This window comes from Sminthopsis crassicaudata, chromosome 5 (genome assembly GCF_048593235.1).
Source record: "Sminthopsis crassicaudata isolate SCR6 chromosome 5, ASM4859323v1, whole genome shotgun sequence".
In the NCBI taxonomy this organism is placed as follows: Eukaryota; Metazoa; Chordata; class Mammalia; order Dasyuromorphia; family Dasyuridae; genus Sminthopsis; species Sminthopsis crassicaudata.
Window position 1 is genome coordinate 112,053,872 of NC_133621.1, and position 25,062 is coordinate 112,078,933.

The window sequence follows — 25,062 nt, forward strand, 5'->3', positions numbered from 1 at the left end:
GGAAGGGAGGAAGAAAAATCTGAAACACAAGGTTTTGCAAGGGTGAATATATTGAAAACTATGTTTGCATATATTTTGAAAATAAAAAGATATTACAGAAATAGAATTTAAAAGAATATTTTAAAATACCATTTGCTCATAGTCAATACAGTAATTATTCATCAATCTTATTTCTCTTTCTTTCACAAAGGTCTTTCACAAGGCAAAAAATGGGTAACCTAATCAGATACACCTAGCACTTGAAAATAATAAAATATTTCTTTTAAAAAACTCTATAAATCAGATTCTCCTTTAATTCAAATTGGCTTCCTCTTACAATGACCACAAAAAAAATAATGAAATTTTAGTATATTTTCACTTCAAAATCCTATAAACTATCTTGATTCAGTACAGGCTGCACTTTTACCCTACCATCTCCTTAAATGTAACACATAAAAGCCTGAATTCAGTTTATAATCGCTACTATATTGCAGCCTATATTTAGATTAATTCATTTCCTAATCATAGACATATATTTTGGGCTAAAATATAACTTTGATTTTACCTAGTCTAATGTTCTCATTTTACAGACTAGGAGAATGAGCCCCAAAAAGCTTGCTTAAAAGTCACCTTCCTAATAGAGCAGAACAACTTAGGCACTTTTAGATTCTCTTAACTTAAAAACTAGAATACATCCCCTATTTATGGTGTCTTCATTAGGGCAGAATTTAATGCTGTCTCAAACCAAACAATTTGATCAAAGACATTGTGAACTTCTTCCCTGCCTCTGGAAGGCATCTATAACTTTTAAAGTACCATGCTACAGCCAGCAATGGCCAAAAAAGTGGCCTCTTATGGAAGGATCGGAACCTAATAATTTACTTCTAAAGGGATAGAGTTCCATAATATGTATTTTGCAAAAAACTTGCTGAATTGAATCCAGTTATTCAGTCAGGCTCTTTAAGCAATGTTAAGATCAATAATATTTTTTATTAAAGAAAATGCTTTGTATACATATATTGTGTTTAATTTATACTTTAACATATGTAACATGTCAACCTGCCGTCTGGGGAGGGGGGTAAGGGGAAGGAGGGGAAAAATTGGAACAAAAGGCTTGGCAACTGTCAGTGCTGTAAAATTACCCATGCAAGGGGAGGCTAGGTGGCGCAGTGGATAGAGCACCAGCCTTGAATTCAGGAGGACCCGAGTTCAAATTTGATCTCAGACACTTAACACTTCCTAGCTGTGTGACCCTGAGCAAGTCACTTAACCCCAGCCTCAGAGAAAATTACCCATGCATATATCTTGTAAATAAAAAGCTATATTAAAAAAAAAAATGCTTCATGATGATGCATCTCATTAAAGTGTAATAAGATCTTCAAGAGTAAAGTTTTCTATACTGGGAAGACTCATATGAATTAATGCAGAGTGAAGTGAGCAGAACCAAAAGAACATTTCACACAGTAACAACAAGTTTATATGATGATCAACTGTAATGGACTTGGCTTTTCTCAATAATGAAGTAATTCAAGGCAATTTCAATAGACTTGGAAAGGAAAATCTCTCTGCATCCAGAGAGAGAATTATGGAAACTGAATGCGGATCAAAACAGTATTTTTACCTTTTGTTGTTGTTGTTGGCTTGCTAAATTTTTTTCTTTCTCATGGTTTTTTTTCCCTTTTGATCTGATTTTTCTTGTATGACACAACAAATATGCAGATGTATTTAAAAGATTTGCACATATTTAACTTATATCAGATTGACTGTGGTCTTGAGGAGGGAGGTAATTAATGAATGGAAAATTTTACCAAAATGAATACTGAAAACATCTATACATATATTTGGAAAATTAAAAAACTATTTTTCAAAAAGAGTAGGGTGTTTTTTTTTTGATCCTAGTACTTAGTACAAACGTTGGCACTATAGTTTCTCAGAAGTTTCACAAAATCAAAGGATTAGCAGTCACATAAAACAAACTTTTCATTTTTAAAGAAAACAAGGTCCAAGAAAGTTAAGTAAGCTGTCCAAGATCACAGAATCAGAGGTAGACAGGATTTAAATTGAGATCATCTGACTGTTAAATTTAGGGCTTAGTATATCATGCTTCCCCTCTAGAAATAATACAAAAGGCAGAGAATAAGTGGTATCTTAATGGTACCTCAAAGAAGTGGCTCTAGAGTATGAAAAAAGCATACAATTCAATCAAATGATACAGAAAACAAAAAAGTATCTAGGAATTTTGAGTTCTACGTCATCCCTTAAAAGTCTCGTATTGTAAAATCCAACTTTGTACTCTCTCCTCCCTCCCCTGTTATATTCAACCAGCTCTTTGTTCACATCCTGATTTACAGTCCTTTAATAATATCTGTTGAACTGGTATGACCCATCTCTATTCTCCAATTTATCCCACCCATTGATTTTATTTGCCCCCATGCTCAGTCCTGACTCTACAATCTGAAATTTTTTTTCAAAATATCCATTAGTATTTTTCTTTTCTATCACTTTAATTTCTGAATATTATCCTTATTGTCACATTCCCCAAGAAACAAACTCTTGTAACAGATAATGCAAAAGAGAAAAAATAAACAATGCAATATAACTAACATACTTGTCAATTTTACAAAGGAGGGAGTGAAATGGGTTTTCTCACCTCTTCTACAAATGTCCTGCCATTGTAATAATGAAATAGTCATCACCCTGGAATCAGTTATTCTTACTACTATATCAACCTGCTAATCCTGATCCCTGGATAACATCCATCAAATTTTAACTTACCTAAGAGTTCAATGGAAAAAGTCACTAGAGTGAATTAACTTCATTCAATATAAATGCAGTACATAACCTCATCTGGAACTTCAATACTGTTTAACAATTCTTCAACTGTTAGTTTGTTTTTTGTTTTTTTTAAGGAGGGAGAAAATGAATTATCACATTTCTTCATTGGGGGCCAAGTTGAAATATTAAAATTTCATGGCTAATTTCAGTTTCAATTGTTGTTTTTTCCATTTACATTGTGGTGGTTCTACATATTCTTTTAGTTTTACTTACTTTACTTTGCATTAGTTCACCTACATCTTACAAGTCTTCATATGTCTTGTGAGTCTTCTCTATAGTCATCATTTTAACTATCTCTTCATATATAACACAATTTGTTTAGCCATTCCCCAATAAATGGAAATCTACTTTGCCTCCAGTTGTTTTCCCCCAATACACAAATGTACTAATATAAATATAAATTCTATTACAATATAATTGATTTATCTTATTTTATATGCCTAAGTCTTTTGTTCTTCCCTTAAGTCTTCACCAACCACAATTCAAAGGATCACAGAATTGAAACCTCAGAACACAGAAGAAAAAAAATGTCCCAAAATGTTAAATGCTTTATCCAAAGTAATAGGCAGATGTAGGATCTTAATACAGGTTAAGACTTCTTACACTGAATCAATGTAGCTACACTAAAAAAAAAAAAAAGCCTAGCATGGCTTGATAAAGGATGTAGCAATAACGAAAACAAAACACAAAAATTTTTTTATATTTTAAATAAGGGATATTTTGGGGTTCCTTCGCATTTCTCTCAGTGCTATTTTTATTTATATAACTTCTAATAATCTTCTACATTCTCTTACAAATTCAATCTTCCTCTGCTACCCCTAGTCTCCTACCATGGACCTTCCAAAGAGAATAAAAATAACCCAACTAACTTCCTACCTCTCAGAGAAATCTGAGGTCATTCTATGGTAACTCTTTCAATTATACCCTTCCATTCTTCAAAGCTTCTTAGCATCACCATACATACATTACCTTTCTCTTCATCAGAAAAAAGGCAACCCTCTCCCTAATTAAAGTTAATCCTTCTAGTTGTATTCTTGATTTCTGTTCTATTCCAAGACCTTGCTCTAAAAATCATCCCACCTCTCAGGCATTTTCAATCTTTCCCTTCTCACTGACTTCTCATTAACTTAACAAAGATTCTCAGATATTTCTTCAGAAGCTATCAATAAGAAATGCTACCTTTAGCAATTGTAAAGAAAAACAAATTAAGAGAATATGAACAGGCAAAGAGGAAAGAAAATTATCATTATTTGAAGATGATAGAAAGGTTTACTTAGAGAAATCTAGTGACAACAAAATTAATTCAAACGATTAATTCAGTAGAGTAGCAGACTATAAAATAAACCTAGAGAAAAGAAATTCCACTCAAAGTTATTACAAAATATATGAACTATCTAGGAGGCCAGCTACCAAAACAAACTTGAAATTTATAAAAATACAACCATAAAACATTCTTTATAGAAATACAAACTTAGACAACTGAAGAAATTGTTCATACCAACATAATAATGCTGAGTCATATCAAAAGGGGAAAGAGGAGGAGGAAGAAGGAGGATCAATTTAAAGATTTAGTGCCAAACCAAATTACCAAAGGGTTACTTTATATAAGTAGAAGTAATTGTTAGGGGAGAGGGCAGTTTATGAAGCAGAAATCACCAAATGTAACTGATAAGGATAGAAATAATAACTGAACATGTAATTTCACTATTTGAGAAAACTGTCTATCAAAGCAGACTGCCACATTCTCTACAACTTTCACATATATATATATACACACACACACACACACACACACACACACACACACACACACACACACATACACATCTCCACTGTGTCATGTTGCCTCAGGTACTGATAAAACTATAAAATTCACTAGCATTAGTTTAAAAGTAGAAAAATTTATCAAGTGAACAGATAAGGTAAACAAGACCCCAAAACAACAAAACACATTACCAAAAAATATATAATAAATTTTAAAATAGACCAAATCTAAGAGGTTATATAATAAGGAGATTAGTGGGAAAAGGAAAGATATATGCTACTTTTAATAAGTTGAGTGAGGGAGAGAATTCTTAAACAAATGATAGAGGAGATTACAAAATATAAATGAACAATTCTGATGATCTAATAGGGAAAAACTTTTCCCATGAACAAAATCAATATGATTACAAATAGAAAGCAAGCAATTGGGGAAAACATCTTCACAGCAAATTTCTCTCATACAGGTCCAATACTCAAGACAATATTCAGCTGTAGAACTTGTATTTTCTCAACTTAAAAAAAAATGTATTGGTTCTACAATGGATATAGCACTGGATCTGCAGTCAAAAAGACTTCAGTTCAAATGTGGCTTTAGACACTTACTGCCAGTGTGACTCTGGGCAAGTCACTTAACCTCTGTTTGCCTCATTTTCCTCATCCTCCTCCCAGGATTGTTGTAAGGATAAAAACAGGTAATAATTGTAGAGAGCTTAACAGGTCTGGCACATAGTAAATTTTAGCTAATATTATTAGTAAATATTATTAGAGTAAGTGCTAGCAGGTATATGGTTGGCAAAAACCAATAAAAAGGGCAAAAAGGTATTATCTGACCTGAAACATCTGGAGGGATCTGGGAAAAGATGTGAGCAAGCCTTCACACATGAGCAAATATTAGCTTTTTTAAACTGAAGTAAATACTTTGTAACAAATAGATACTTTGAGGGCTTGGAAAGAAGTCCATAACAAACTCACTGACAATAAAAAATAAAATCTGAGCAATTTAGAAAAATATATTAAGATTTGCATGAGTGGATGAAAAGTAAAATAAACAAAAGCAAAATATACACAGCTAAAACAATACAAATAAAAGGGTCACTAAAGGGGCAAATAGGTGCACAGTAGATAGAGCACTAGCTCTGGAGTCAGGTGGAACTGAGTTCAAAGCCAGCCTCAGAAACTTGCCACTTAATAGCAGAGTGACCCTAAACAAGTCACTTAACTTCACCACACACACACATATAAAAGGTCACTAAACAAAAAACTGAAGTTTTCTTAATGAGTGAAATAAGTGAAAAGTGAATTTGTAGAGAAGAGATAATGAAACATTTTGACAGATCAAAAAGGTAAAATGTTGCATATTTTATCACAAAAAATCACTACTTTGGTTGCTTCAGTTTAATTGTTTCTCTTTGTTTCCAAAGAAGGGTGGGACAGATTTATCAACTAAGTACTGATTGTTTTAGGTCAATAAAACTTTTTCATCAATAAAAGTAAATGTAACAACAAATCTTCATCTAACTCAATTATCTTTGAAACACTGGTAAAAAGTAAAACACAAAACTAAAATTCCAGAGGAAGTGACAGAAAACAAGCAGAACAAGACTTCTAGGGATTCAAGTATATGTATGCAAAGGTATCTTGTTTTTATACAAATGGCAGAAACTGAAGTTCATCTAATCAAGTATATCTCCCTTTCTACAGATTACCATTTTATAGATCCGAGAAATCCAAAGAAGGAAAATAAAAGATAAATATTAGAAATATAGACACTGTAAATGCCCAATTCTGGTTACAGTTTTTAGATGTGATGTGATTATGACTAGAGATAAGATCTATTGGGGTACTAATGGCTATTTCACTTCACAGACTTCCTATTAATTTATCTATCAGCTGAGAGAACAAAAATAATTTTCAAATACAGTCTCTGACTTCAAGAAATTTATATGCTCAAGTCCAAATAAATACAGACAGAAAGTAACTTTTTGTTTAAAAAAAAAAATTCACTTTTCTAAATTCAAGTGTGGAAGAAAAAGTTTCAAATGTACCGAGTTTTTCAAATTCATTCATTCAAAAGAGTATCACATCTTTACATGTGAATAGGAAAAGGAAGAGAAAATCCATATGTAGTATTTGAAAGCAAGACTTTATCCTAATTTTTCTTTTAATTTGTCACTGACAAAACAATTGGAAACAATTAGTCACTGCTGGTAAGAAACAGGGATGAAAATTAAACTAGTGCACTTCTAATGAGTTCTTTTCCATTCATCACTATTACTGCCATCCCTTCAAACTTCACTGAGGATGATGGCAGAGGGAAACTCCTGCAAAAAGCCTCAATTGTAGGGCAAAGTTCTCAGCTGAGAAGGTCAAGGGAAGGGGAGCTGTGAGACCTTTGAGGAGGGATGAAAAGGCTTGAGTAGGTTGCTATCAATAAGACAGGATGTAAAAGAACTGTCTTGATCCACTGAGAGACCAGTTGAGATTATAGAATAAAAACTGGTCTACTGTCTTTTCCAGACATGTGACTATAATTTTTACTTTCAAACTTCCTCTAACTTGGAAAACCCTTCCATATCTTTCTTTTCCTCCTTCCTGTGCAGAAAATTCTACTCTTCCTTTGAGACCCAGCCTTTTTATCTTCCACAATTTGTGATAACCACATAAGACGGATCATTTGTCCTATCCAAGGTTTTTCTCCTGCCTCCTTAATTAGGCTTTACATCCTTGAAAACAATGATAATGTTCTCTGTATTCCTAGCACCTCTGCACAGCACTGGACACATGACAGCACTCAAATTTGATAGGATCCTGTAATGATGACAACTATGACCAGAGATCTGAAGAGATATACACAATATTGTAAAGCCAAATGTGTTATAATGTAGCAATGCAAGATAAGCTAGATTCTTTCCCCCCTTTATTTGGAAACCAAACCAAACAAGAAAAGCACTATAAGACTGTACAACTGTCATATTGATGAGGGTTGGGGTCCCTTTAAGATTCCTAATTGCCCAACCCATGACTGACCTTGATTCACAAATTCTGGTCAAAGGCACCCTTTGAATATCCGGGCCCAGCCCCCCACTCTCAGCTCAGCTTCTCCCAGCCCTCACCTGATCTGGGCTAACTGAAAAGCCCACCTGAACTGGGTACTGCCCATCATCTTTTGGGTATAAAAGAAACAAGCTGGAACCCCCTTATTGCAGGAGCCCTCCCAGCCAACACATGATATCCTTCCAGCCATGTAAGGGTCCCTGCTCACCAGTGGCCACCTCTGGCCCTGGCGTCTTTGTAACTGAGCTTTATTTCCAAATTTCTACAATAAACCTTTTATTTATCAATCTAGGTTTTCGGGCCTGTAAATTCATTTTACAGGGGACACTGCACCTCATGGGATCTATGCCCCGACAAATGGGGTTCCCCCTTTCCTTTCCCTCATTAATATGTCATGTACAAACATTAAAAGAGATTTAACCAATGTTAGGGGAATTGGAGTCATTGCTTTCTATAGTAAGTAACAGCTAGAAACAAAGTAGATACCCATCAACTAGAGAACAGCTGAATAATCAACAAGCATTTATTAAGTACCTACAATAGGTCAAGAATTGTGCTAAGGATTTTGTTATTAAAAAAAAAAAAAAGGCAAAAAACTTCACTGTACCCAAGGGGTTCAAATTCAAATGGAGGAGACAGTCTATAAACTAAATATAAAGAGGATAAATTGGAGGTAACTTAATGATGCTACAGGAAAGTAAATTTTATAATAAAAGATAAACAGCTAAAATAAAATCTTAGGTAAAAACACTGGACTTGGAATGAAGAGACTTTGTATGACCCTGGGAAAGTAAGTAACTTAAACTCTGTCAGTCTAAGTAGTCCTCTGTAAAATGGAGATAATAAGAGCACCTATTTCACAGGATTGTTGTGAAGATCAAATTAGGTAATATAGGTATAGCACTTCATAAAACTTAAAATACTATATATATAAAGACTACAATAATGCTAGGTGGAAAGACTGCCAACATCACAAAACCAAAATATTTGAAACTGAATACCATAAAATTATAATGACCCAAAAAAAAGATATTTTAAGAAGGCACCTCCCTTCCTCCTTTGCAAAGCTAGAGAACTATGAGTATGGAAAAGTCCAGATGGTAACAGATTTTTTCCATTTGTTTTCTCTTTCATTTTCTAGGGGGGGAAGAATAAATTGAGAAGTATAATTTATATAAAAACAAACAAAAAAATTAATAAAATTTATTTTTAATACAAAGTTGTTGCTAGAAAACCTGAAGATGCTTTATCTGTATTTATAAGGCATGACTAAGAGAAATAATAAAAATACCTTTTAAATTTCCTAGCAGTTCCTTTCAGTACCTAGAATCCTAAATTGTCATTTATAACTTTATGTATTTATAGATTGTGTAAAGCATCAGTAAACAATATTCTTTTCCAAAGAGGATGTAGCCAACTTACACATAAGCGTTCTGTACAAGGGACAAAACATCATGAATTTAGAGAGGAAAGAGACCTTAGAGACCATCTACTCTAATCATCTCTTTTTTTCTGATCAAGAAGCTGAGGCCTATAGAACTTAGTAACTCACTGGTAGCAAGTAACAGAAGTGAGAATAGGGGCAACTCAAAGTATCATGACATAACAGAAATAGCAATAGAATTTATCTTCAGATTATAACTTAGGAACTACATAGAAGAGTGGACCAGAAATGAAGGCGTTTAATCATTAGTCAATTTTTCACAATACAATCTTAGACTAGTTACTTTCCTATAATAGGGAATCCACACAACTACTAACAACTAAGTAGGAACACTTCTTATCATTTTTCTGAGCTCACAATCAGGAATGAGCTCAAGTCCCCATTCAGTGCAGACTCAACTTCCTTCCTAACCAAGTAAATTGCCAAAAATCAAATAAAAGTTTTCTAACAAAACACAACAGAAAAACTTATCCTCCACACCCCCCCAAAAAAAATTACTAAAAGCTTTATAAATCAATGGAAAATCATTTTTTCTACAAACCATGGAGAAGGGGGGAAATTTCCAGCATAAGGGAACTCTAATCCTATCTTCTAAAGAAAGACACTGAAAAATTTACCTAATGTGTCAGTGGAACACTTTGGCAGTAATTTCTTGCTCCCTAGTTCACATATACCGGGAAGATAAAGAGAGAAATGTCTTGAATTGCTGATGGAAGAGCTCTCCAGGCCAGTCTTATTTACCAGGATCTGCCTCTACAATGGTAAATTAGAAATAACAGAACATCTTGGCTTGTCTGCTGCTACCATTCCACCTCTACCACAGCTGCTCAAGTCTTTGCTGTAAGGATGTAACGTTCTACTGCTTCTGCTTCAGGGAAGTTCTGTTCTCCTTGACGCCAAAAACCAGCAGAATGGAGAGTGGTAGTTATGGTTTTTTTAGATTCAAAACGCCTAAGGTCTCAAGGACTATTAACTGTCTTATGAGTCAGACCACCTAACATAGTTGGGGAGGGGAAGGAGAAAGGAGTGTTGTCCTTTCTAGACTTCCAAATCCATCTAGATTTCCCCACTCTTATTTAAAAAAAAAAAAAAAAAAAACACACAAAACACAAAACATACACCTTCACTTAAAACTTGGTATGCAGCCAAGAATAACTTACCCAGCAAGACTGAGCATCGTTTTCCAGGGAAGAAGATGGACATTTAACGAAATAAATGAATTCCATCTATTCTTGATGAAAAAACCAGACCTACACAAAATGTTTGATCTTCAAATACAGAACTCAAGAGATTTTTAAAGAGATAAAAAGAAATCTTGAGAACTACATTTCTGCCATAAAGATATATAAAGAACACATGTATAATTTGTCCTAGAAATTACAGATGGAAAGGAAATTATATCATAAAAAAGGATAAAGTAGTGGTACTACATCTCATGAAAAGGCAAAGGTAACCTATTATATCAGAGAGAAAGAAAGAAGGGGGATGAACATAGTGTGTATCAATAGGCATATTCGATTTATGGTGAAACTTCTTCCACTTCATTGAAAAGTGAGAGGGAAGGAGTAAGCTAAGGGGAAGGTAATACAGAAATTGTGAGAAAAAGGGGTAAAATAGGAAGAGGAACTTTAAGGTGGGGGAGGGATACTAAAAAGGGAGGGCTGTGAAAAGCAAGTGGTGTTCACCAGTTTAATAGTGGATAGGGGGGTAAGAGGGGAGGAAAGGAGAAAAGCATAAGCAGGGGTTAACAGGATGGCAAGCAATATAGAATTAGTCATTCTAACCATAAATGTGAATGGGGTAAACTCCCTCATAAAGAGGAAGCAGTTAGCAGACTGGATTAAAAGTCAGAATCCCACTATATGTTGTTTACAGGAAACACACCTGAAACAGGGTGATACATTCAAACTAAAAGTAAAAGGGTGGAGCAGAATTTTTGCTTCAAGTGAAGCCAAAAAAGCAGGGGTAGCCATCCTCATCTCAGATCAAGCAAAAACAAAAATTGATTTAATTAAAAGAGATAAGGAAGGGCATTATATCCTGGCAAAAGGGTAACATAGATAATGAAGCAGTATCAATATTAAACACATACGCACCAAGTGGTGCAGCATCTAAATTCTTAAAAGAGAAATTAAAAGAGAGCTACAAAAAGAAATAGACAGCAAAACTATAATAGTGGGAGATCTCAATCTTGCACTCTCAGAATTAGATAAATCAAACCACAAAATAAATAAGAAAGTAGTCAAAGAGGTAAATAGAATACTAGAAAAGTTTGATATGATAGATCTTTGGCAAAAGCTAAATGGAGACAGAAATGAGTATACTTTCTTCTCAGCAGTTCATGGAACCTAAACAAAAATTGATCATATACTAGGACATAAAAACCTCAAATCAAATGCAGTAAGGCAGAAATAGTAAATGAATCCTTTTCAGACAACAATGCAATTAAAATTACATTTAATAAAAAGCCAGGGGAAAATAGACCAAAAAATAATTGGAAACTAAATAATCTTATACTAAAGAATGATTGGATAAAACAGCAAATCATTGACATAATTAATAACTTCACCCAAGAAAATGACAATAATGAGAGATCATACCAAAATGTGTGGGATACAGCCAAAGCAGTAATAAGGGGAAGTTTTATATCTCTACAGGCCTACTTGCATAAAAGAAAGAGGGTCAATGAATTGGGCTTACAACGAAAATTGTTAGAAAAGGAACAAATTAAAACCCCCCAGACAAACACGAAACTTGAAATTCTAAAAATAAAAGGTGAGATTAATAAAATTGAAAGTAAAAAAACTATTGAATTGATTAATAAAACTAAGAGTTGATTTTATGAAAAAACCAAGAAAATAAGCAAACCCTTAGTAAATCTGATTTAAAAAAGGAAAGAGAAAAAGCAAATTGTTAGTCTTGAAAATGAAAAGGGAGAACTCACCATTAATGAAGAGGAAATTGGAACAATAATTAGGAGCTACTTTGCTCAACTTTATGCCGATAAATTCGATAACTTAAATGAAATGGAAGAATACCTTCAAAAATATAGCTTGCCCAGATTAACAGGAAGAAGTAAGTAGTCTAAATAGTCCCATCTCAGAAAAAGAAATAGAACAAGCTATTAACCAACTCCCTAAGAAAAAGTCCTCAGGACCAGATGGATTTACATGTGAATTCTACCAAACATTCAAAGAACAACTAACTCCAATGCTATATAAACTATTTGAAAAAATAGGGATTGAAGGAGTCCTACCAAATTCCTTTTATGACACAGACATGGTACTGATACCTAAACCAGGTAGATTGAAAACTGAGAAAGAAAACTATAGACCAATCTCCTTAATGAATATTGATGCTAAAATCTTAAATAAGATCACCCCCAGGATAATACACTATGATCAAGTAGGATTTATACCAGGAATGCAGGGCTGGTTTAATATTAGGAAAACTATTAGTATAATTGACCATATTAATAATCAAATTTTAAAAAACCATATGATCATCTCAATAGATGCAGAAAAGGCATTTGATAAAATCCAACATCCATTCCTACTAAAAACACTTGAGAGTATAGGAATAAAGGACTATTCCTTAAAATAATAAGGAGCATATATTTAAAACCGTCAGTAAACATCATATGTAATGGCGATAAACTGGAACCTTTCCCTGTAAGATCAGGAGTGAAACAAGGTTGCCCACTATCACCATTACTATTCAATATAGTACTAGAAACGGTAGCCTCGGCAATAAGAGCCGAGAAAGAGATTCAAGAAATTAGAGTAGGAAATGAAGAAATCAAACTATTACTCTTTGCAGATGACATGATGGAATACTTAGAGAACCCCAAAGACTCTGCTAAAAAGCTATAAGAAATAATTCAGAACTTTAGCAAAGTTGCAGGATACAAAATAAATCCACATAAATCCTCAGCATTTTTATACATTACCAACACAATCCAACAGCAATAGATACAAAGAGAAATTCCATTCAAAATAACTGTTGATAGTATAAAATATTTGGGAATATATCTACCAAAGGAAAGTCAGGAACTATGTGAGCAAAATTATGAAACACTTGCCACAAAAATAAAGCCAGATTTAAATAATTGGAAAGACATTGAGTGCTCTTGGATAGGCCAAGTGAATATAATTAAGATGACAATACTCCCTAAACTAATCTATTTATTTAGTGCTATACCAATCAGACTCCCAAGAAACTATTTTAATGACCTAGAAAAAATAACAACAGAATTCATATGGAACAACAAAAGGTCGAGAATTTCAAGGGAAGTAATGAAAAAAAAATTAAGTGAAGGTGGTCTAGCTGTACCTGATCTAGAACTGTATTATAAAGCAACTGTCACCAAAACCATTTGGTATTGGCTAAGAAATAGACTAGTTGATCAGTGGAATAGATTAGGTTCACAGGGCAAGATAGTGAATAAAAATAGCAATCTAGTGTTTGACAAACCCAAAGATCCCAACTTTTGGGATAAGAATTCATTATTTGACAAAAACTGCTGGGAAAACTGGAAATTAATATGGCACAAACTAGGCATGGACCCACATTTAACACCACATACTAAGATAAGATCAAAATGGGTCCAAGATTTAGGCATAAAGAATGAGATCATAAATAAATTAGAGGAACATAGGATAGTTTACCTCTCAGACTTGTGGAGGAGGAAGGAATTTGTATCCAAAGGAGAACTAGAGATCATTATTGATCACAAAATAGAAAATTTTGATTACATCAAATTAAAAAGTTTCTGCACAAACAAAACTAATGCAAACAAGATTAGAAGGGAAGTAACAAACTGGGAAAACATTTTTACAGTTAAAGGTTCTGATAAAGGCCTCATCTCCAAAATACACAGAGAATTGACTTTAATTTATAAGAAATCAAGCCATTCTCCAATTGATAAATGTTCAAAGGATATGAACAGACAATTTTCAGATGATGAAATTAAAGCTATTTCCACTCATATGAAAAAGTGTTCCAAATCACTACTGATCAGAGAAATGCAAATTAAGACAACTCTGAGATACCACTACACACCTGTCAGATTGGCTAAGATGACAGGAACAAATAATGATGAATGTTGGAGGGGATGTGGGAAAACTGGGACACTGATGCATTGTTGGTGGAGTTGTGAAAGAATCCAACCATTCTGGAGAGCAATCTGGAATTATGCCCAAAAAGTTATCAAAATGTGCACACCCTTTGACCCAGCAGTGCTGCTATTGGGCTTATATCCCAAGGAAATACTAAAGGGAAAGGCACCTGTATGTGCCAAAAAGTTTGTGGCAGCCCTTTTTGTAGTGGCTAGAAATTGGAAATTGAATGGATGCCCATCAATTGAAGAATGGTTGGGTAAATCATGGTATATGAATGTTATGGAATATTATTATTCTGTAAGAAATGACCAACAGGAGGAATACAGAGAGGCTTGGAGAGACTTACATCAACTGATGCTGAGTGAAACGAGCAGAACTAGGAGATCATTATACACTTCAACAATGATACTGTAAGAGGATGTATTCTGATGGAAATGGACATCTTCAACATAGAGAAGAGCTAATCCAATTCCAATTGATCAATGATGGACAGAATCAGCTACACTCAGGAAAGGAACACTGGGAAATGAGTGTAAACTGTGAGCATTTTTTTGTTTTTGTTATTCTTCCCAGATTATTTTTACCTTCCAAATACAATTCTTCCTTTGCAACAACAACAACATTCGGTTCTGCACATATATATTGTACCTAGGATATACTATAAGATATTTAATATGTATGGGCATGCCTGCCATCTAGGGAAGGGGGTGGAGGGAAGGAGGGGAAAAATTTGGAACAGAAGGGAGTACAAGGGATAATGTTGTAAAAATAAAAAAAAAAATTACCTATGCATATGTACTGTCAAAAAAAATGTTATAATTATAAATTTAATTTAAAAAAAAAATACACCTTCACTTAAAACTATACATTTCAAACTACTCTCTTCCATCCTTTTAAGAGCCAAACTTCCAGAAAAAGCAGTTTACTCTTACTGCCTTCATTTTCTCACTTCCTACTCGCCATTCAACTTTGTGCAATCTGGCTTCCTTATCAACCAATCCAATGAATGTGTTCTCCAAAGTTACCAACTGCTTATTACTGAATCTTAGACCTGATCATTCTTAATATCTTTATGTCATCTGACATCGTTGACCACTGTCAGGAGGAAGTAGGTGGCAGTGGAATAAATACTAAGCTTGAAGTAAGACTTCAGTTTAAATCTGACTTTAGACATTTGGGGTGTGATCCTAGGCAAGTCACTTAACCTTTGCTTTCATTTCTTCAACTATAATATGGGAATAATAAAGCATCTATTAGGTTGAAAAGCCCTTTGCAAGCCTTAAAAGTGCTCTATAAATGTTAGCTATTATTGACCATCCTCTTTCCAGATATCCTTGCCTCCCTAGGTCTAGATCAGTGGTATCAAATGCAAATAGAAATAGTGCCCACTAAACCCAGATGCCTGTGGGCCATATAGACTTAGAAAAACACATATTCATATTATCTATGTTTTATTGTATCTTTAGTGTGTCAAATATTTCTCACTTTTAATATAGTTCTTTAGCCACATTTAAAGTCTTCTTACAGGCCACATACAGACAAGAAAATATGCTTGATACATCTAGTCTAAATAACTCTGCTTTACTGTCATTCACCTTCCCACTAGACTGATGCTTTTCAAGGCTCTTTTGAGCCTTCTTCATTTATATCCTGCTTCCTATGTATGAATATGCCCTAGGGCTTCAAGAAGTTTCATTTCAAAATCTTAGTCATGAAGAAATCAAGAGATTAAGAGCACATTGAATATATATATATATATTTGCTAGAATTATTTCCAATACTATTTAAGCAGTTTAATTGTCAACAAGATTCCACATTGTACAGAAAGAATCTCAGTAACTAAGTTTTCATGTTTTATCATTGTAATCAAATTATAACATGCTGAAATAACTACCTGTTCTCAAGCACCATAATGTTCATTATCTATAAAACCTTCATTTGACATTTATGATATACCATCTTATATTATGAATTATACTGTGGACAGTGAGGTTCTCCAGATGCCCTTTGGGGGTGACACTGTTGATTGCATCAAGCTCCACAACATTTCAAAGCCACCAGGAAGAGATCTTTAAACAATTATTCAAAGAATTTGGCACATCCATATACATAAAACCAAATAATATCTATTATATAGATTTTAATAAAGATATGAATAGACATGCTCTAAAATTTGTCCAACAGTATGTATATTTGGGATATACCATATAAATGGACAATGAGCAGAGTCCAGAATTAAAAAGGAGAATGGACTGGATTGCTTTTGGGAAATGGCATAGCACTTTTACTGATCTCAAGTTTCGGGTAAAGGCAAAGGCTCATCTTTTAATAAAAATATTTTGCCAGTGTTGCTGCATGCAAGCAAGACCTGTAACAAAAAAAAATGTCACCAACAAAGAACTAAAAACAAACACAAAGAAGGGAATGCAAAATGCACATGGTAGTTGTAAGCAGGCTGCAAAATGTAACCAAAAAGGAACCCTAAAGAATTACATGAATTACATGTCACAGAATGGGAGCTAACAGGTAGAAGGTTAGAGCATTCATGGTCTCCTCTTGAAGTCAAAAAGACACTCTCTAACACTTTGAGTGAACCCCTATGTAGAACATTTATTGGGATACCAGCAGGCATGAAACGAATGCACCTATGTACCAGATATTATACTGTGCCAAACATTTTACAAATACTATCTCATTCGATATTCTCAACAACCCTGAAAGGTAGGTGCTACTGTTATTCCCATTTTAGATGAGAAAAATGAGATACACAGAATGGCTAAATGACTAGTCCAAGGTCACACAGATAGTGGTATCTAAGGCTGAGGTTTCCTCACTCCAGGTGCTGTGCCCTATGCACTGCACAACCTACATGCCTCAACCACAAATAAATTTAAATATTATGAATTACCTTTTAGATTTGCCCTGATACTCCAATAAAAAAAGCAAAAAAAAAATTCTAGGAAACCAAGAAATATTTGCAACACTTTTTTTAAAGCAATCTTTACAGAGCAAAAAATCACTTTATAATACTTTTAAGAACATAAAAAACAAAGCTTGGCTGCTTTTAAAATCTGGCAAAGAAGCTTACTTAAAAAAAAAAAAAAGAACATAAAAAGCATTATGTATAATTTCTTTGTTTATAAAATTATCAAATCTGGAATATTTAGAGATCTGAAGGCCAAGAAAACAAAAATCAAAAAAGAATCGATAACAACACTAGCAGCAACCTGCCCCAAAGGATTAAAAAAATTACAAAGGAAAAAGTTTGGGTTCCCTCTTTATCACACACTCCCACTTCCCCCAGCAAACAATTAAACTAGATTACAAGCTCCTTAAAGGTCTTCAATTACTTGGTATTTCAAATATTTTTCCAGTCCCATGCCTTCACTCTATTCCCATTTCTCTTTACTAATCTAGGGAAATGATTACTAGAAGTCTAGCAGAAGGATCCTGTATTTAAAATAGATATATTTAAGCTAACCTTTAATATGACTGCCACTACCCTTGCATTTCCTCCAGTGAAAAATGTTTCAGTCCCCCAATAAAAACATTCTTGGTCTCAACCACATCATGTCCAAGTTCTTACACAAGTCAGTAATGACCCAAAACAATTTAGGAATTCAATAACAACCATGAACCAGCACCCAACTTCAAGCATAGCTGCAGGATCAGGTACACTTGTTTAAGCCCATATCTTTTATTGTCAGTTCAATATGGTATTATCCCTTCTTCCACAAAGTTACATTTATAATCTTATCTCCAAAGAAGGAACAAACCTTTATTGTATCACCAAATTAAACCATGCAGTTCCCATTTCAAATTCCCATTAATAACATTTAGTTGGTTTTCCTGATCTTACACCTTTCAAGAATGAGAAAGGTAAAGAAAGCAGCGGCAATGTACCAATTATCATGTCCCTACTCCAACTGAGGAGTTCAAACTGAAGTTTGAGTACCCAATATTTTAAAGAATATGCAGAAATTTGGCAGAATAGGAAAGGGAAAACATTCCAGACATTGGGAACAGCATAAGGAAAAACATGAACTGCAATACAGATTCATGTTTTAGTTTGGTTGGAGTTGGAGCATAGTAATGTAATGAGGAAAAGAAGATGAAACTGACTCAGAACACATTAGAGAGAAAATTGAAGAATTTTAAAAATTGAACTATAATAAAGTGGGGATATAAAAGGATAGACTGGACTCAAAAGACCCATTAAGAAGCTACTATAATAATTGAGGCAAATAAGTGGAAATGAAGAGCATGATAATAAAGTCGTGGCAGTATGAAGAGAAGTTTTTAAGTTTAAAATTTGAGGAAAGAGAAAACTCCTAGGAAATTCCAGAATTATTTCCTACAAAAAACTTTGAAGGAAGATAAAGATTGTAAATATCAGGAAAGAAGACTGCATTTCCAGTCTGGAAATTTCCAGCACCAAACTATGCAAAGGCTGGGACAAGTTAGGGGAACAACAAGTAGAGCGATGTGGCTGAAATGTAGAGCAGTTGATATAAAATACACCTGAAAAGGTAGGGTAGTCATTTTGGTTTGTATTTTATCCTAGAGGCGATAGGGAGCCACGGAAGATTCTTGAGCAAGTGATTGATAGGCCAGTATTCTACAAAGATTATTCAGGCAGCTGCAAAATCATAGATTACAGAGAGACAAGATTGGTAGAGAGGAAACCAAATAAGATTCAACAGTAAGAGTCCAAGGGTGGAGGTGATCAGGCCCAAACTACGGCAACTGTCACATGAGCAAAGAGAGGCAAACATATTTCCCAAGACATCTGCTTCCAAGCCTCACTATCAGAGTGGCCATGGCCATAACACTCAGATTCTCTTCAAGGGAAAGTTTCTGAGATTGCATCAACAGAAATCTTGGGCTTAAGAGATATAAAAGAAAGAAAATCAAAGGCAACAAATAAAGTCTTCACTTTAAAAGACTAGACACTGGCAGAGACAGCAAAGTCAGGAGAGAAAAATGTTTTTGGGAGAAGCTATCAACTTAACCCCAAAATCTACTATGACCATAGGTCATTTGGCATCAGTCACTGAGCCGGATCCTGTGACAGGCAAAGGATTTCCAACCAAATCGGGGTCTGACGGACACAGCAAGGGACTAGGAGGGAAAGGACTGAGTTGCTCTCCTCAAGAGGCACTTTTGGATACCGCTGTAAAATTTCTAAACATGATTAAACTATGGCGTTTGGGTGGATGGGAAAGATACTGGACACATTTTTAAATGTTATCTATATGTCATATTGGCAATACCTGTGTAAAGCTCCAAGTTAAATTAGGAACCTAACAGCTGACGTTAACGTGATCCTCACCACAACGGTAAAATATGAGGCTCAGTGACTGCTGGTTTGACCCAAAACACTCTCTGCACTACACAACGTGTGTCTGCCTATAAAACAATCATGTCTGGCACACTTGAAGATCCCCGGGAAAAATATCTTAAAATAAAATTTTTTTTCGAGATGGGGAGGGGGACTGGGAAAGACTTCTTCAGGTTTTTTTGTTTTGTTTTGTTTTGTTTTGTTTTCCTGAGCCTTCACAGTCCAAGTCTGAGTCAATTTCTTCACTTATATGTGGGAAATAATCAAGACTCTCACTGCCAGTTATTGAGATAAGGACATGAATTTCCAGCGGTCTCTCTGGAACATCCAGCCTCGATTTGTCTATTCTGGGGAATGGGTCGGAGGCGAAGCCCCCTTCTGCTCCCGACCCAAGAGATGCTCTACATGTGGCCCAAGAGGCTGCTGAGTGTTTATTGATTACCTGGTGCTTTGACCCTGACCTATCTACAACTGCACCAGGAGACCGGGAGCCCGAGCGCCCGCAGCTTCCCCAGCCCCGGCTCCTCCCCCTCCCAGGATCCCGAAGAACTTGAAGTCGCTCCGCTAGCCCCGGCTTCGGGGACGCTCGCCGCGCTCCCCTCGGAATTACGCGCCCCCCACCCGAGGGTTCCCCGTGAAAATCTCTCCTTCTGCCCGCTCCAGAGCCTCCCGGGCCGCACGCCGTGCCCCCCGCCAAGCCAGCCCGAGCCCGGCCCGAGCGCAGCGGCTGTCCTAACGCCTGCGCCCAGGCCAGAGCGGGCGAGGACGGCCGGAGCGCCGAAGCCAGGCCCCGACCCAGGGGGGCAGAGAAGGCCGCGCCTCCCTCCCCCCAAGCAGCAGCAGCAGCTCAAGCAGCAGCACAGCAGGCCCGGGCCTCTCTCCGCCGCCCACCCCTCCCTCGTCCCACCACCCCCGGAGTCGAGGCGCAGCCCCCGGGTGGCTCCCGCACTCACTCGGGGAGGTAGGTGGAGGAGAAGGAGCTCCACTTGTGCAGCGCGTAAGGCAGCAGCCGGCTCTCGGGCGCCGCAGCGCCAGCCCCGCCAGACGCCATCTTGTCAGCTCCCTACCCGCCGCCGAGGCCGCGGCCGACGCTGGAAGCGCCGAGGGGACGGCAGGACGGGGGCGGGGCCTTCTCTTAAAGGAGCCGCCTCCCCACTCGGCGCGCCCCCGCGGCCCAGCGCCTTGCTGTGCTTGTGGCCCGCACGCCTCCCGACTCTCTCCCCGGCATCCTTCTCTCCGGTGCACCTGGAGTCACTGAGCCCCCGGGGGGGCACCGTCGTCGCTTCTACCCGAGGGTATCTCGAACCATGATTCTTGTGTTTCATTAAGCTGATACCTGGGGAAAAGAGACTTTCAGGACGGGAAGGGAGAGGGAGAGGAGTGAGGGGAGAGACTGGTGTCAGAAAGGAAGAAAAAAGGGGGTATGCGTCCATTGCGGTCGCCCTTTTTGTTTTTTTCTGTTCTCCTTCCCTTCCCCGCCCCCCTTACATTCTGCCTGCGTGCCTAGAATTGAAAACCAGCACCCGAGGGGGGCACGGCCGGGAGGGGCTCTGGAGAAGGGCTAGACCACGGAATCTGGGGAGGGAGGGAGCCCCGGCGGTTCAGCCTCCACCTGCGGCGTCCTGCGGGCACGTGAGGGCCTTGGAATGAAAGCGGCTGCAATTGAATTGTACCGTAGGAGGGAGTCACCGTGTGACCTGTCCTCTTTAGCAGCTCGCCAGGTACGGGCGGCCGGCCTGCAGCAGAAATGCAGACTTAGAGAAATAGAATTTAGATAGAAATTGACGTCGTGCCCTCTCCTCCCCCACCCTCACCCCGCGGCCTTCACAAAGGGACTCTGCTCGGAGCAGGCCTTCTCATTCTTAGACTGCATAGCTTTGTTAGCCACGTGATCATTCCGTGGGAATGCTAAACTTGCGACTTTCCTGGGGCCCGGCCTGCACTCCCTGCACCCAGACGAGGCTGAGGCTGGGAAATGGAGGTAGCATAAGATTTGTGCTTCATGCTAGTCAGGGGGTGTGCAAAAGTGAGCTGGCCAGTATGAGGGATGTGCTCTAAGGAGGGGTCAAAAATCTGGCGGGAAAAATTTAGGGGGTTGAAGCTGTCTTAGCGATCGATGACCTCTGGCCTTCCTGCCTCAGCAAGAGAGAGAGAGTCTCAGAACAAAAACTTGTTTTCTTTTGATTTTCTAGCCTATTTTTACCTCCAAAAAACTGTCACTGTTATCATTTGTAGTTTTCAGAAGATATTTATTTGTGCATGGTTATCTAATGAATAACTAAAAAAAAAAAAATAGAATCATCAATTCTGATGGATGGGACTCTCTTCAACAGTGAAATGATTCAAACTAATTCCGATCGTTAGGTGATGAAGAGAGCCATCCACACTCAGAGAGGATTGTGGGAACTGTGGTACACAATATAGCATTTCCACTCTTGTTGTTGTTCGCTTGCATTTTATTTTGCTTCTTCTTCTTCTTTTTTTTTTTTTTACTGGTTTGATTTGATTTTTCTTGTGAGGTATGATAATTGTATAAATATGGATGCATATATTGGATTTAACATATATTTCTGCCATGTTTAACGTATATTAGACTATTTGCCATATAGAGAAAGGCGAGAAAAATTGGAACACAAGGTTTTGCAAGGGCTCATGTAGAAGAATTGTCCATGTATATGTTTTGAAAAATAAAAAAAAAGTTTTAATAAAAAAATAGAATCATGTAATTGTGGAGCTGGAAGAGACCCTAGCACAGTATTGTGGGGAAAGTGCTGCACGCTATGTAGATGGAGCCCTTATTTTATGTGTGGCCTTGGACAAGCCCAAGTTCTGAATATCAGTTTTCTAATCTTTATGTGAGAAGGATGGACGAATTGGTCTCTAAAGTTCTTTCTAGCTATAATCTAAGCTCTAAAAGATCCCTCATATTCTTATCGTATCATACTCTTATTCTTTATTTCATATAGCTCTTATTTTATAAATAAGGAAATGCTATGAGAGGGATACTTTTAGTGTCTTCACTGAACAGCCAAGAAAACTTTTAGGGCAGTGGTCCTCAAACTTTTTAAATAGGGGCCAGTTCACTGTGCCTCAGACTGTGGGAGGGCTGGACTATAGTAAAAACAAAACTTCACACTTTGTCTCCGCCCTCAGCCCATTTGCCATAGCCTGGTGGTAGCATAAACGTCCTCAGCGGGCCGCATCTGGGCCGAGGGCCGTAGTTTGAGAACCCCTGCTTTAGGGAGTCATACAGGACTTGTCCTTTTTAGCAGCTCAACTGGCAAAGGTGGCCAGATACTGCAACAGAAATTTAAACTTACAGAAATAGAATTTTAGATAGAAATTGACATCATCCCCTCATCTCAGCTTAGAAAACCAGTCTTCTGTAGGACTCCTTAGAGTAGTGTTAGGATTATTTCAAGGTGCTAAGTCGGTTATCTGGTACTTAATAATTCTCTAGCTCAGAGATCACATCTTTAAAGGAGTTCAAACCTTTAAAGGAGTTTACATCTTTAAAGGAGTTCACTCATTGGTTTTTTAAGGAGCTCCCACAAGCCCATTCTCTGGGAGGATATAAGGAGCCAACATTGAGTGGGTGAGTCAGTCTGATGCGAATCAAGGGGAGAACTTCGGGGAAGCTCGAGGAGATTCAGAGTCAGGATTCAGTGGATTCACAAGTCTGAAGGAAAAGCTGGCTCATGGACTTCAGGAGATTCACATCTAGGATTGAATTCTGGGAAACCCACAATCCCACACTCTTGGAGGCAGAATCTGATTCATTCCCATGTCTTCCTTTGTGCTGGCTGGAGGATTTGGATTTGGAGGGAGCTAAAGACTGAAGCTGCTGGAGACATTCTGACAGGAACCAAAGCCAAGGCTGCCTCCAGAAGCTCCCCAAAGAAATCTGTTCCCAGAGAACGATTTACAATCTAGAGAAAACAGAACATGACATTTTGGTGCCCAAAGTGGGGCAAGGATTTTTGCTTATCCTCATTCTGGCTGATTTTGAGCCCTTCAGGGAGCCACCCCGGACTTTACAGAGTAGAAAAGATTTCAGCCTAGTGGGGTTAAGTAACTCACCTAAAGTTGTAACTATCCTATAGGAAAGATAGTATAGAATATGGGTCTATGAATACCCACTCCAATATTATTTCAATATTGTTTTTATTACACCATGCTTCTATAACCATCTTATAATACCCACATTTCTTCAGGTCTTATTACCATTTCCTAGAAAGCATTAAGAAGCTTAGTTTCCACTAAAATGGCCCATGCCTCAAGATATGGTTAAAAGAATATACTTATTCTTTTATATAATTATATATTTAACAAATATATCTAAAATATATAATATATACATATATTTACATACACAATACATATACAATGCAAAATTGTAACAATGGAATAACATCTAAACTGGAATGATGCACTAGACAATTATCCTCCATCTCAACCCAAAAACCCTGAAAGAACAGTACAGCATGAAACAGAAAAGTGGAGTACCACAGAAGAAATAAATAATAAATAAAGTAAAAGGTAAATAACTTGGAGTGGCTCTTTGATCAAACAGATCAAACAAACTGAAGTTTGTTTTCCATATATAACTTTAACCCACAAAAACTCAAAGAAAACATGTGCCTAATATAAAGTTGAATTCATAAGATGACAAGCATTAAAGGAAGAAATTACGTGATAAAATTAAAACACATAAAGCTTCAATTAGCCAGCTCCTGTGCAATCAGCTTCACAAAATTTTATGTCTCAGGGTCTATCTGTGGAGGCTTTGCCAGTCCCTGAAAAGTGGTGACTTGATCAGAAACCCTCCTTCCCCCATCACAAGAGGCAGAAGAAATTAATTCTGCCAAGCCACTTGAAAGAATGTGAATCCACAGAGGGAAGGAAGATTTTGAACTATTTTCTTAAATGAGTTAAGAAAGTTTACTTTGGGCAGGGAGCAAATCCCCCACATTCCCCAAACAGAAGAGGATGAGAACATTCTGTGCCATAGCAATAGAAGGCCAAAGGAACAAGAATGAAGGGAGAAGCCAGAGACAAGTTGCTAAAAATATAATTTTTAAAAAGCTGAAAGAGCCAAGATGGTGGAATAAGGGATGAATCTCTAACTCTTCCATGTTCACCTTGGAGCAAGCAAGCACAAAATAGTGCCCCAAGGTTTAGGAACAATAGAACCAGGAAGGACAAGAGGATAAAACAATCTTTTATCCCAGTAAACTTGGAAGATCAGCACAAGGGGTCTCTCACTCAGGCAAAGGGGAACACAGTCCAGAAGAGGAAACTTCCCAGTGAGTTGGCAGCAAGCCCTATTTTAACAAACCAGCAGGAGATCCTGAGCTCTAGTATAATAAGAGTGCCAACACAAAGACCCCACATGTGCCTTGGCATAGCTGAGTAAGCTGTTAGATTCCAGCTCCGGGAACCTCCACAAGTTTTGGTGTAGCCCTGAAGCAAACAGGCAGGCTCCAGAGACCAGACTGCCAAGTGTTTCAGTGAGCCCAGTGAAA

The 25,062-nt window shown here is 37.1% G+C and overlaps 1 protein-coding gene across 4 annotated transcripts in view; it reads right to left on the reverse strand.

The window, feature by feature from the left end:
• Nucleotides 1–21,402, reverse strand: part of MKLN1 (muskelin 1) — a 215,949-nt gene extending 194,547 nt beyond the window's left edge. For 3 of the 4 annotated variants that reach the window (XR_012482324.1, XM_074267932.1, XM_074267934.1), the window contains exon 1: nt 20,491–20,643. Coding sequence is in view for 3 of the 4 variants with exons in the window: in XM_074267932.1 (XP_074124033.1) it covers nt 20,491–20,588 (98 nt within the window). In the remaining variant the exon portion in view is untranslated. Of the gene's footprint in view, nt 1–20,490; nt 20,874–21,210 lie in introns of those variants that run through there. The other variant, XM_074267933.1, reaches the window with a different exon arrangement.
• Nucleotides 21,403–25,062: the final 3,660 nt, after the last annotated feature.